Source organism: Leucopleurus acutus, assembly GCF_964270905.1.
Source record: "Leucopleurus acutus genome assembly, chromosome: 11".
NCBI lineage: Eukaryota > Metazoa > Chordata > Mammalia > Artiodactyla > Delphinidae > Leucopleurus > Leucopleurus acutus.
The window spans coordinates 45057318-45069331 of NC_139152.1; the positions used below are offsets into that span (position 1 = coordinate 45057318).

The window sequence follows — 12014 nt, forward strand, 5'->3', positions numbered from 1 at the left end:
GGGCAGAGAGCGTGATTCTATTTTTTAAAAATTATTAGTTTTGGCCATCCCTGCAGCAATAAGCACGAAGTTGGGTGATTACCCACAAGGTGAGAGTTCCCACTCTCTGAACTCTATGTATCTCCTATAATTAGGGTTACATGCTTTCTCGTTCTGTCATTTTACTAGTATATTGGGGCAAAGGAGGGGGCTCCCTCCTGAAATGGGTCAAGAAATAATACAGACACGTTTAAAAAGAGGGGGGAAAGTGTCATCTGCTGTAGAAGCAAAAGACAAGACAAAGGCATACAGATCCCAGGGAATTACCCAGTTCCCACACTACTATGGGAGATATCGTCCAGCCCAGGTCCAGGCCCTAGGTTCTTTGTTCTAGCCACCCCCTATTTCTTTGGTATTGTCAGAAGACAAGATTCAGTTCCTGGGTGCTGGTGGAGGAGGGAGAGTGGTTCCAGGGCTTCCTATAAGTACTGAGTGAACAATTTGAGCTTAAAATTTTCCCTTTTTTAAATATTTAAAAATAAACAAATCAAACTCCATCCTGTGCTGTACACAGCCCTTTTGACTCCCTGACATTGATTTGAGGAAAGAGGGGGGGTGTCAACGTTGGAAAGGCCTCCTCACTTTCTTCCGCCGCTTCGGTTTGGCTTCTCCCTTGGGTACTGTGCTGTTGGGCTTGGAGGCTGCAGTGGCCCCAGGGCCCGGCTGAGGAGCTGCAAAGAAGTTCCCGTTGGACATCTGGCCTGGGGGTACTTGAAAGATCCGGCTCAAGAAATCCTGAAGGTCAGCAGGAGGGGCATCTGGGGTAGCTCTGACAGGAAAACAGAAGACATGATGAAGCAAGAGATACTGGAGTCAAATGGTTACCTATGTTACCTATTTATACCTATTTTAAAGATATACCGAGTCAGTTCCCAAACTCCTTATAGGGTGAGACACCTACATGTCCTAAACAGCATGTCATGAAACCATGTTCAGAACTAGAATAGTGGATAGATTATTGAGAGGAATACCACCTACCTCTGCCGCCCACTGGTGCCTGGCATCCGTGAACCAAATGAGATGTGATAGGGGACTCTGTGGGTATCTGGGGAGATTCCCACACGCTGGCATCCAGCCCACTCTGCAAGCATGAGAGATAATTAGCCAAAATATCACAGTTTTGGCTGTGATATCACAGATGGGCTGGATATATTAGCCCATACTTCCAGAGGACAGAAGTATACCTGTGATGTCATACACCTTTCCATCCATCAGTGCAAAGTAGGTGATCTTGAGGCCCAACATGCTTGACTCTGCCCAAAAGTCTCCTTCCTCAGCAGGATGCAGTCTATTACACTCAGCACAGTATCTGGCACTCTTAGGTTCCCGATCCATTTCAAACCTCCTGCAATCCAACAAAAGGGCAGTTCCTTAATAATCTATCAAGCTTACCTAGAGCATTGCTGTAGTCTCCATTACTGACATCTCATCATTACTGACAAATATGGTTACTGACTCAGTTGTTACAAATGCCTATGTACACCCTGCCCTCAACCTTCTATCTTAAAGCTAGAACTATTATCTTTTCTTCTTGCTAATTCAAATCCTCAGTCTCTTAACAATATAGCAAAAGTAGAAACCTCAGGGTCTTGTTACTTACCATCTGGATCCCACAACTACTGACAATACAAGGAAGGTTTTTAGCTACCCAATCCCTAAACTGTGGCTGTCCCACTCCTGTCCTATTTAGGTCATACCTATGCTTTCCCTGGCATCGGCTGCACATCATAGTATTCATTGCTTCTTTGAGGTCGTCCTGCAGCTTGGACAGAAACTCATTCACTGACCGGCTCAGCTCATTCTCTGCCATTCGCTTCCTGAGAGAAAAAAGGCTTTGTAAGTCAGAGAGTATTGAGTGAGGGACAAAGGGAGACAGATCTATTGGCTTCTTGAGGCCCCTGGCCAGCTAGACAAGCCACCTCAGTTCTCTCTGCCTCAGAGAGCCTCCATCCACAAGTCCAATGATCTCTGCTATTGAAGATTATTCATTTACCCCACCTGACAATTTCCTAGCTCCAACTTACATCTCATATTCCTTCCGTCTTTCAGGGTTGCTGACAATGTCCCAAGCTGCCCGCAAAACCTTGAAGGCCTCCTCAGCCCGAGGATGATTATTTTTGTCAGGATGAACCTACCAAAACACAGATTTCATCACATATCCATTCCAACCCTCTCCCCATTTTGGGTCAAAATAACCTCATATCAAAGGGTTCTCCTTCGGGGTCTTCCCTGGTGGCGCAGTGGTTGAGAGTCCGCCTGCCAATGCAGGGGACATGGGTTCATGACCCGGTCCGGGAAGATCCCACATGCCGCGGAGTGGCTAGTCCCATGCGCCATGGCCACTGAGCCTGTGCATCCGGAGCCTGTGCTCCGCAACGGGAGAGGCCACAACAGTGAGAGGCCCGCGTAACGCAAAAAAAAAAAAAAAAAAAGCGTTCTCCTTCACCATCTTTTTGAAGAGTCAGTATAGCTTAATGGTTAATTGCTGTGGCTCTGCAGACAGATCTGGGTTTAAGTCCCACCTCTGTCACTTATTAGCTGTATGACGTAGAATATTTTATCTATCATGGATTGTTGGGAGTATTAAATGAGAAAACACATGAAGCATATGGCACAGAATCTGGCACTATGGCGATCTGCCGTCCCAGTGTGCCTGGGATTGTCCCAGTTTTAGCACTGAAATTTCATGTCTCAGGAAACCTTTCAATCCCAGGCAAGCAGGGATGGTTGGTTTAGTATGTGTGTGACTACCTGGCACACACGTACTAAACCCTCATCTTTTAACTTTACTGTCAGTCATAAAGTTAAGAGTTCCAACATACTCAAACTCTATTTTCTAACTAGGAAATTCTCATATATACTCAAAACTTCCTACAGTAGTTTGCCTTTCTGTCCCAGGAGTGAAATATTGATAACATACCACGATCCTCACAGGCTTTTTATCCACTTTTCAGCCTTTTCTCCAAGACAGATAATATCCTCACTTCCTACAGCTTCCTGATTGTTCCCATCCACATACACCAAAAACAGAGATAAAGCTAGTCTCTTGACTGAGGCCAAATAAACAGAATGCTATTAAATCTCTCACATTCCCAAACTTATAGAATGTGGGTAATGGTCAATTTAGGGCCTATTAAAGGCAGTGAGAGGTTGTATAAAAGAAGCCCACAGGGACTCGCCTGGTGGTCCAGTGGTTAAGACTCTGCGCTTTCAATGCAAGGGGCGCGGGTTCAATCGCTGGTCGGGGAACTAAGATGCCACATGCCATGTGGCACGGCCAAAAAAAGAAGCCCACGGATACTGTGGCCCAGAACAAGAGGGAGAACTTTGGATAGTAGGGCACGTCTACTGAGGATCAGGGAACTTTACTACAGCTCTATTTCAAGAAAGTAAGTTGAAAATGAGAATTTTTGAATGATACTCCCCAAGAGAGGATGTCTGCTAAAAGACATAAAGGTGAGAAAAGAACTCTACCATTAGTAACAATTTGAGTGTGAACACTGTTCCCCACTCTCAGAATATCCCAGGCCATCCACTAAGGGGCATACATTTCCCACCAAACTATTGATAATTTAGTCCTCTGGTAAGTTACAGGCCTGGTACTTTATTGTGCCTTGAATGGTTAATGGAAACTTTGGTTGCCCATTCCCCTTTAGTGTCATGCAACCATTGAGATAATTTACACACTGTGATATTTTACCAGTCAAGTTCCATACACTCAAATAGGCCTCCAATGCAATTTACACACACTACGTACATTCATAATAGCTTTACTTGTATAGAAATGGCATATCTAAAAATAGCATCTGAATAGCTACATTTTTCTTTTTTTTTTTTTGTTTTTTTAAGATGTTGGGGGTAGGAGTTTATTAATTAATTAATTTATTTTTGCTGTGTTGGGTCTTCATTTCTATGCAAGGGATTTCCCTAGTTGTGGCAAGCGGGGGCCACTCTTCATCGCGGTGCGCGGGCCTCTCACTATCGTGGCCTCTCCTGTTGCGGAGCACAGGCTCCAGACGCGCAGGCTCAGTAGCTGTGGCTTACGGGCCCAGTCGCTCCATGGCATGTGGGATCCTCCCGGACCAGGGCTCGAACCCTTGTCCCCTGTACCGGCAGGCAGATTCCCAACCACTGCGCCACCAGGGAAGTCCCTGAATAGCTACTTCTAAAAGCAATTTGATTGCATGCTTGTATTAAACCATTTCCCTTGAGCATGATAAGTCACAACTCCCACCTATACCCGCTTACCAGTAAAAGCAACCATATTTTCATGTATGACCTGAAAATGTATGTACATGCCTCTCCAAGATTTATGTCCCATTCTCCTTTCCTTTCCCACTCTGGGTTGTTGGTCTTGAAACAGCTGTTTTCTCTCACCTGGTCCTGGAATAATCACTCACATGTACTCCCTGAACGTTCCCACACTAGTCCACACTTGCCTCACTGCAACAGACAGTTGGATTTCCCTGTATTCAAAAAACCCTCATTTGTTTAGGAGAGAAGAACTGCCAGGCTTTCTGACTAGGTCTCTTCTCCACCCTACTCAGGATTTCACCTGGTTATTCCAGATGAGTGAGTCCAACACTGTCTAATACACCAGGTTCGTTGATTTTCATTAAGAAAAAGAATCTCATGACAAAAAACTTTAAGGGAAAGTCAGATCCCATAGTAAAGGGGGGGAAAGTCTTTATGACTCTTTCCTAAGAATTAAAGATGCTCTTCGTCTTCAAGTTGACTTTCTACTCTGCCTTCCCTTTATTCCACTCTCCCAAAAATTGTAATAGAAAATAAAATATGGGAACAAAGAACTGGAAACAGAGGGGAAGGGTACTCACCATCACTGCCAGCTGCCTATAGGCCTTCTTCAGTTCAACATCTGATGCCGTGGCTTCAACCCCCAGCACATGAAAAGGGTTTAGCTCATCCTCAGGAACCCCAGCCATGGTCAACAGTCGAGCCACTTCCTCTTCAGGCTGGCAGTAGCGACCACTAGCTACAGGTGCATTCCCCTGCCTACTGGTCCTCTGCTTGACCCAAGGCAACTCCAGCCAACCCCACTGAACTATTCTTACCAGCTGCTGCCACGGCCTGCTCTCTCTCAGCAGAATCAGGCACCGCTGCCAGGTGGGAGAAGCTAGCCAAGAGAAGAGCCAGGTGGCTTTACCCCTCCAACCTAACCGGTCACTCATTCCTACCAGAAACCGCCAGCCCAACTGTAGACAGCCCAACAAAAGGGCCAGAGCCAGGAGCAGCAAAGCACCCAGTAGCCTAAGAAAACGGGTGAACAGCCCTGCCCCATAGCAAAACCCTTGGCTCAGAAACTGGAACATCACCTGGGCCCTGCCCCCCAGCCGCCCTGCCCAGACTCCAACCCAGACCCAAAAAAGGTCCAGATCACTGCCTTTCAGCTGCCTGCATGCATAGATGAGATGGCCACAAGTTTCCACGTACTCTCCCACTAATACCAGCAGTTCGATCAGCCACCAGAAGCCTGCCTGTCCAAGCTGACACAGTTCCTCTGCTCCCCACAATCCCAGTCCTCTGCGCTTATCTGCCTGACTCCGTTTCCGACCCAGCCGATGTCGACCAGGGGATCTGGGATCTCTGCGTCCACCCTCCCGAGTATCCTCCTTGGCTGGAACGCGGTGCCGTTGTCTCCGGGGTGCAGGTTTCTTTCCACTGGGCACACGTGAAAAATCACTGGGAAACTTAAGAGGTTCCTCCTCATCATATTCCTCTTCCAACTCTTCATCTTCCCCCAAAGCTGGAGAGGTACAATGGTGGCAAAAGTTGCTAGAAGAGCTGTCTCCTCCCTCAGAGTAAGGCCCTTCAGGGATTCCAGGGGTTCCCTGGCAGTTACAAGCAGGTGGAATGGAAAGAAAAGAAGGGTTCCCATCTTCCTGGTACCCAGCCTCATTCTCTCTTGAGAGTTCCTGGTCCACTCCTGACTCTTCTGAAGATGCCTCACTCTGATCAGGGTCCTCTCCATCCCTAGGGGGTCCTGGACCCCTTGGAGGGCCATGGCTTGGATCTGACCAGTGGGCTGGATTTGGGGGCTGTGTGTACTTAGGACTAGAGTGCTCTGTGAGGCAGCGGGTACCATTAGGAGCAGGCCCAGCTGAGTCCCTGAGTCCTGAGAATGAAAGTATTTCAGGGTCCACAGAGGGTCCTAAAGTCCTGAGGGAGGCACCACCACTGTGGTGGGCTCCACACAACCCTCCTTCTCCGGGGTGCTTCTGGGCCATGACCCCAGGGCTTCCTGAGGATTTTAGGTCACAGCCATCATGGTAAGTTCTGATGCCTGTAACAAAGGTATCAAGGTGGGGATGATCAAGGATAGGATCAAGAGAGAGGTTACATAATCTTAAATTGGGGATATATATTTAACGGACCCACCTCCCTTGTTTTCCCGAGTTCTTTTGGGCATTCATTACCCCAGCAATAAAGCCAATACTACATTAACGACAACCCTGCTCCCTCCCCCCTCCTCCAAATCCCCTTATTTTTTTCTTTCCCCAGAAAGCTATGATGCTGAATCAGGGAAAAAAAGAGGTACCACAAAGGGTGTGGTCCTGGGGTCACTCTTGGGAAAAAGGGAAAGACGACCGGAAAGGGGGCTGCAGACTGCCAGAAAAGGGTGGGGACCGTGCGGTCTTTAAGGAAAATCTGGGGGCGGAGCTTGTGGTTGCCCCTGACAGAGAAAACCGTGAACCCTTGGGCTGGGTAGAGGGGACCAAGGTAACGTACAGAAGAGCGGCGGTAACTCCTCCCCCTCGAGCAGCTGGGCCGAGGGCCAGGGGGAGCTACGAGAGCAGCTCCCCCGGCTCCGCCTCCCGTTCACTCTCTGCTTCCGCCTTCCGTCCCCGCCGCGGCCGCCGACCTGGGGCTACTTCCACCTCCGGGGTCACCGGGGAAGACACGGGAAGGAAAAGTAAAAGCGGTCGGCGGAGACGCGAGCCAGTGCTGCAAGCGCGGAGTCGAACCAGTGGGGGCGGTCCTGAGGAAGCACTGGCCCCGCCCCTTAAAGGGCTCTCTGCTGCCGCCCTCCGCGTGCTGAAGTGGGATCCCCGAAGGTTGCGCCACAGGAAGCGAAGCAAGTGGGCGCTGCAGCAGTGCCTGCGGACTCGGGGCAGATTCTCAAGTTCCTCTGGCTGTATTCTTGGGCTTGTGCCGAGACCGGGAGATAGAGGAAAGCCACCGAGCCAGTCTTTTTCCCTTGCAGTCAAAACCAGGGAGCGTAGGGGAGCCACCGCACTGATCCCTTGCTGTAATGAGGACAGAGGCCCTTTTGTATCATGCGGGGGTGGAGCGGAGGGGAGGACGCCCCGGGCCTGGCCCCGCCCTGGCCCTCCTACGCTGCCCCTTTCTTCCCACCAACCCTCGCTCCCCACCCCCCGCCACCGCGCCTGACCCAGCTGGCGAACTGCCCCGTATAACTGCAGCTCCCACGGCCCGGATCCGCGCCTCTGGGTGCAGCTCTCAGTCCCCGTCACGAAGCGGGACCGGAGGACTGAGAGCGTGGCTCCACTGGGCTTAGGACCCGAGCGGAGTGCCAAAAAACACTGCACTCATCTGCATGCTGCTTTGCATCTCGTTTGCATACCAAGCTGTTCAGTCGACGTTGACAAGCGCCCCCGCCCCCACTCAGACCCGGCTTGGGTACCCTCTCTGTCGGTCCCCTCCTCTGCACACGCCTCTCCGTTAGTCCCCCTTCCAGACCCCGTCTTTGCTCCGCAAGTTTTTCTACCCATGAACCCCTCGTCGGCGCCCCCAGACCAGTAAGAGCACCTTCCCGGGGTCCCCGATCCCGACCACCAAGTTCTCCAGAAGACAATACTCCAATTCTCTGGGAAGTGGAAGAAACCAAGCCGGAGTAGGGGGGCGCTGGGACACCAGTAGGGGTTTTGAAAGCTTCTGGTTGTTGAGTCAGCGCCTAAGTATTCAGAGACCTTTCCCCAAACCTCTTGTGGCTCCCCCAACACCGTTCCCTGCTATGGAAGGGGGTCTCTGATCCCAGCCTAGAGCCGTAGGCAAACTGGGTCCCCCCACACACAGGGAAAAGAGTTGGAGGGTCCCGCCCCGTGATGTCACCCCCCCCACCCTGTCCCCTTCCTCCACCCCCACCCCCACCCCGCCCCCAAGCTGGTTGCTTTTAGCTTACGGGGCTTGGGCTACGACTTGCAAGAGTTTAGGGGGCAACGAACAGAGTGGCCCTACGGGTACCCACGCCCAACAGCCGCCTGAACGCCTAGGACTCCAGGCAGGGATGCAGCTGGGGGTCTAGGGAAGCACATCTACCCCCTCCTCTCCTCAGCCCTGACAGGGTGGTGAGTAGTTAACACCCCCTCCCAAACCTCTCCTTGTTTAGAGTCCCCAGACTTCCAAGCGGATTGGGGAGAGAAACCCCAGGGATTGCCCAAGCCAACTCTCCTGCTTGTTAAGACCTTGATGTCCAAAAGAAGACAGCTGAAGGGAAGTGCCTGCACCCACCCTACCCCACTCCCATAGTGCCCCCACTGCCAGCCCCTCCTCCTTGGTGTTCTCCTTTCAGGAACTGAGATCATATCCCACTGGCAGCCCTGGCACCCCAGGGGAAAGGGGGAGGTAGGAAAAGTCCCACCAGTGTCCTGAGGGGAGGAGCAAAATACTACCAGGATGTGAGATGTTGTCTGTGGGCAAGGTGCCTGCTTAGTCCGTGGGGGATCGTGGGAGTTGGACTGTGGCTGAACGCCCCTTCCCCCAATAACTCCTCCACCTGAAGCCAAGGCTTCAAAACCCTGATAAAGTGTGGCTTTCTGTCTCTACTTGATTTCTTGTCTCAAACTCTTGGTGTCTGATTTTTCCCCCTCTTCCTTCTCTTGGGTTGGAGCAATTGTTGGGAGACCTCCACCATGATTCATTCTCTCCCCTTCCTTCTCCTTCTCCCCCCTCTATTAAGTCCATTCTTCCCAGTCCAGTGTGATAATTTTGAGTCCCAGCTGCAGATGGGGCAAGCTTTCTATTCGGCTGGAACAAGCTGCTGAGTCTTTAGCCTCCAGTCTCACTAGTACCCCTGGGCCCCTCCCTCCACAGACCGAGGACTTCCTACTGCTCCCACCCCACCCTGAAAAGCCAGGGGACAAAGACTCATTACCTTTATAAGATTTGAAGTCCTACTTAATGTCCTTGTTTCAGAGGGTGATAAAGAGACAGCTGGCTCCCCTTAACCCGGTCCTGTAGGTTTCTTCAGTTACCCCAGCAGGGCTAAGCTCCGTCTTGAAATTGGCCTTTCTTTAAAAGAAATAGAGGTACAGAGTCCTCAAGATTCATGGGCACCTGAGTTCCTGCCCCCTACCCCCTTGCAGGTTTCCCAGCCCCCTCAAGACATTCATGGATGGATGAGAGGAGCTGACACTGACCTCCCTCTCTGTGACCACCTTCTCTTCGGCCATGGAGGAAGCCTTGCTGCCCCTGGCCATGACCTCTGACCCCAGGCCCTTTAATCAACAACTCCCAGAGCCTCCAGACCCAAGATGTGTCTTGGAACCCCAGGACAATCCTGAATTGGCACCCGCCCTGGTGTGTGCTCTTTGCTGCTGCTTTGGAATCATCTACTGCTGCTTCGGTGAGGGCAGGGCCAGGGTTCTGGGGGGCAGCTGCCCAAGACCGTCACCCTCAAGGATGATGCCAACTTTCTCCTTTGCTCCTGAGCCACCTCTCCTCCTCTGTCGGGGGATGCTACCTTCAGTGTGGCTGATCTGCTCTTGCCAGCTCTTTTTCATCCCCCATGCCCACACCCTCCAGCTCTGAGCCTTGCCTCCTACCTCAGGATTCCATTCCCAAATTACCCTCTATGCTTAAGGCTTCTTCACCCTTCCCCAATAATCTGAACCAGCCTGTGCCGATTTCTTCCCGTCTACCATCCCTGGAAGGACGAAACCTTGTTTCTGTACTTATTCCCCTCAATGCATCCGTCTTACCATCTTACCCGCTGATTTGCTCTCCCATCCCCTCTCAGTTCCTGAAAAGTCCCTACCCTCCCTAGATGATCCCTTTCTGCCCTTTGCCTTGAGGTCCCTGTGTGTGCTGCTCCTGCCTTCTGCTCCTCTGGTCAGCCATTCCTCTCCCTCCTGATTCATCAGAGCCATCCCTGGAGACCTCTTTCTGCCTCTCAGTGCCTCCTGCCTCCCTTCCCAGGCTACCGCTGCTTCAAGGCAGTGATGTTTCTCTCCGGCCTGCTATCAGGAGCCCTGGTGATCTTCCTGCTGTGCCACAAGGAGCGTGTGCTAGAGACACAGCTGAGCCTGGAGGTGAGCGCGGGCATTGCGCTAGGCATCGGACTCCTCTGCGGCCTAGTCACCATGCTGGTTCGCAGTGTCGGTCTCTTCCTGACTGGTCTCCTGCTAGGCCTAACCCTGGGCGCCGGGGTCCTGCTGGGCACTGAGCCCATCTACCAACCACCTTCAGCCTGGGTGCCGGCCGGGGGGCTGGTGGGGCTGGCACTGCTGGGAGCCCTGCTCACACTTCGGTGGCCACGTCCATTCACAGTTCTGGGCACAGCCCTGCTGGGTGCTGCGGTGCTGGTGGCCTGTGCTGACTACTTCCTGGAGGGGCTGGCACTGGGCAGTCGGCTGGGCCAGCGCTTGCAGGCACTTCCAGCCTTGCCTCCTCTCTGCTGGTATAGCTGGGTCTTGCTGGGGACCTGGCCAGCCCTGGGGGCCCTTGGGGCCCTGGCCCAGTGGAAGCTCATGGATGAGGAACGTGGAGGCCACACCAATGGTGAGTTACTGCCATGGTACAGAAAGCAGCCAACCTGTGCCTTCTCTTGTCCCTGGTTCCCAGACTTGAGGAGGGGAAGGGGGAAAATCCACTTGAGGCAAAAGGCAGAGGTGTCTAAGGTGAATGGGGCAGGGCTTTGAAGACAGAGTTGGAGGAGCCAAAGTTCTGGGTAAGAATGAGAAGAGTCATTGTCGGGGGAGGGGGGTGCAGGGAAGAGTTACTGGGGACTGATATGGAAGAAAAGGAAGGTGTCAGGGAAGTCCAGAAGGAAAGGGTAGGAGGATTACAAAGAAAACTTTCTTTAGAATAACTGGAGGGGGAATGAGATTTGAGAGAGACGTAACAGGGACACTGAATGGGTTTCTCTAGAGTATGAGTGTATTTGGGGGTGGGTTTCAGAGTCTAAAGAGGCCTCCCTGAGTCTGTATTGCCCCCTCCCAAGCAGTGGTCTTGAGCCACCAGCGAAGGCATCTCCAACTCCTTCGGATCCGTCAGCAAGAGGCTAAGTGGCACCGGACCTCCCCTGGGGTGGGGCTCTGTGAGGGCAGCTACCGGCGCCCGCTCCACCCCAGCGCCCGGAGCCCTGCTGACAGTCTGGCTCCAGTGAGTGGAGGGGTAGGGGGTGCTCAGGGGCATGGGAGAGAGGGCACATGGGGATGCTCAGGGTGGAGGGGGGCTCTGACCCAGGCCCTTTCTTCTGCCCTCTCTGCCCTGTGCCCCTCCAGAGCTATCTCCAGAGCCTTCGAGAGCGCCAGCTGGGACCAGGCACCCAGGCCACAGCTCCCCACACTGTCCTGGACCTGGATTCTGACTGTGGTTCCACTGTACCCCTCACCACACCTTCTGGTTCCACCCGGACCTGAGCCTAAACCTCCACTGATGCCCTCACCCCTAGCAAGGGCCTGGGAACACTAGGTGGGCAGGGCCTGGGCCCACAGGATCCAACACAAACTTCCCCACCTCTTGGGGATGGAATCTGTGCTCCAACCCAGAGCAGCCCTGTAGGGATATGTTTTAGGTACAGATAGAGAAGAATCTTGTAGGGAAGGGAGACGAATGGAAATATGAGTACATACCTCTGTCCAATAATAGAGGTGCCCTGGTCCCTAAAGTAACTGACTCCCTAATTCCCTCCAAACCAAACCAAGGAGGACCGTTACCCAGATAGCCTTCTATATACCCGCCTCAGTTTGCCTCACAATGGTAAAATAAGGGGT

General features: G+C 52.2%; 2 protein-coding genes across 3 annotated transcripts; one reads left to right on the forward strand and one right to left on the reverse strand.

Moving 5' to 3' along the window:
• Positions 1-596: 596 nt before the first annotated feature.
• Positions 597-6887, reverse strand: DNAJC14 (DnaJ heat shock protein family (Hsp40) member C14). Of its 2 annotated transcripts, XM_082849989.1 has the most exons (7): positions 6787-6887; positions 4875-6340; positions 2064-2170; positions 1737-1856; positions 1224-1384; positions 1018-1120; positions 597-808 (listed from the first exon to the last, which is right to left on the reverse strand). In XM_082849989.1, exons 2-7 carry the CDS (start codon positions 6282-6284, stop codon positions 598-600), a joined length of 2112 nt encoding a protein of 703 aa, XP_082706115.1. In that variant the 5' UTR covers positions 6285-6340; positions 6787-6887; the 3' UTR covers position 597. The 2 variants fall into 2 exon arrangements, with proteins under 2 accessions (XP_082706115.1, XP_082706116.1); XM_082849990.1 differs by lacking the exon at positions 1018-1120 and having other exon boundaries at positions 663-808.
• Positions 6888-9468: 2581 nt separating this feature from the next.
• Positions 9469-11660, forward strand: LOC309968820 (transmembrane protein 198-like; the record flags this gene model as incomplete). The annotated part of the gene is made up of 4 exons (XM_082850294.1): positions 9469-9643; positions 10216-10797; positions 11243-11400; positions 11523-11660. 4 exons carry the CDS (start codon positions 9469-9471, stop codon positions 11658-11660), a joined length of 1053 nt encoding a protein of 350 aa, XP_082706420.1.
• Positions 11661-12014: the final 354 nt, after the last annotated feature.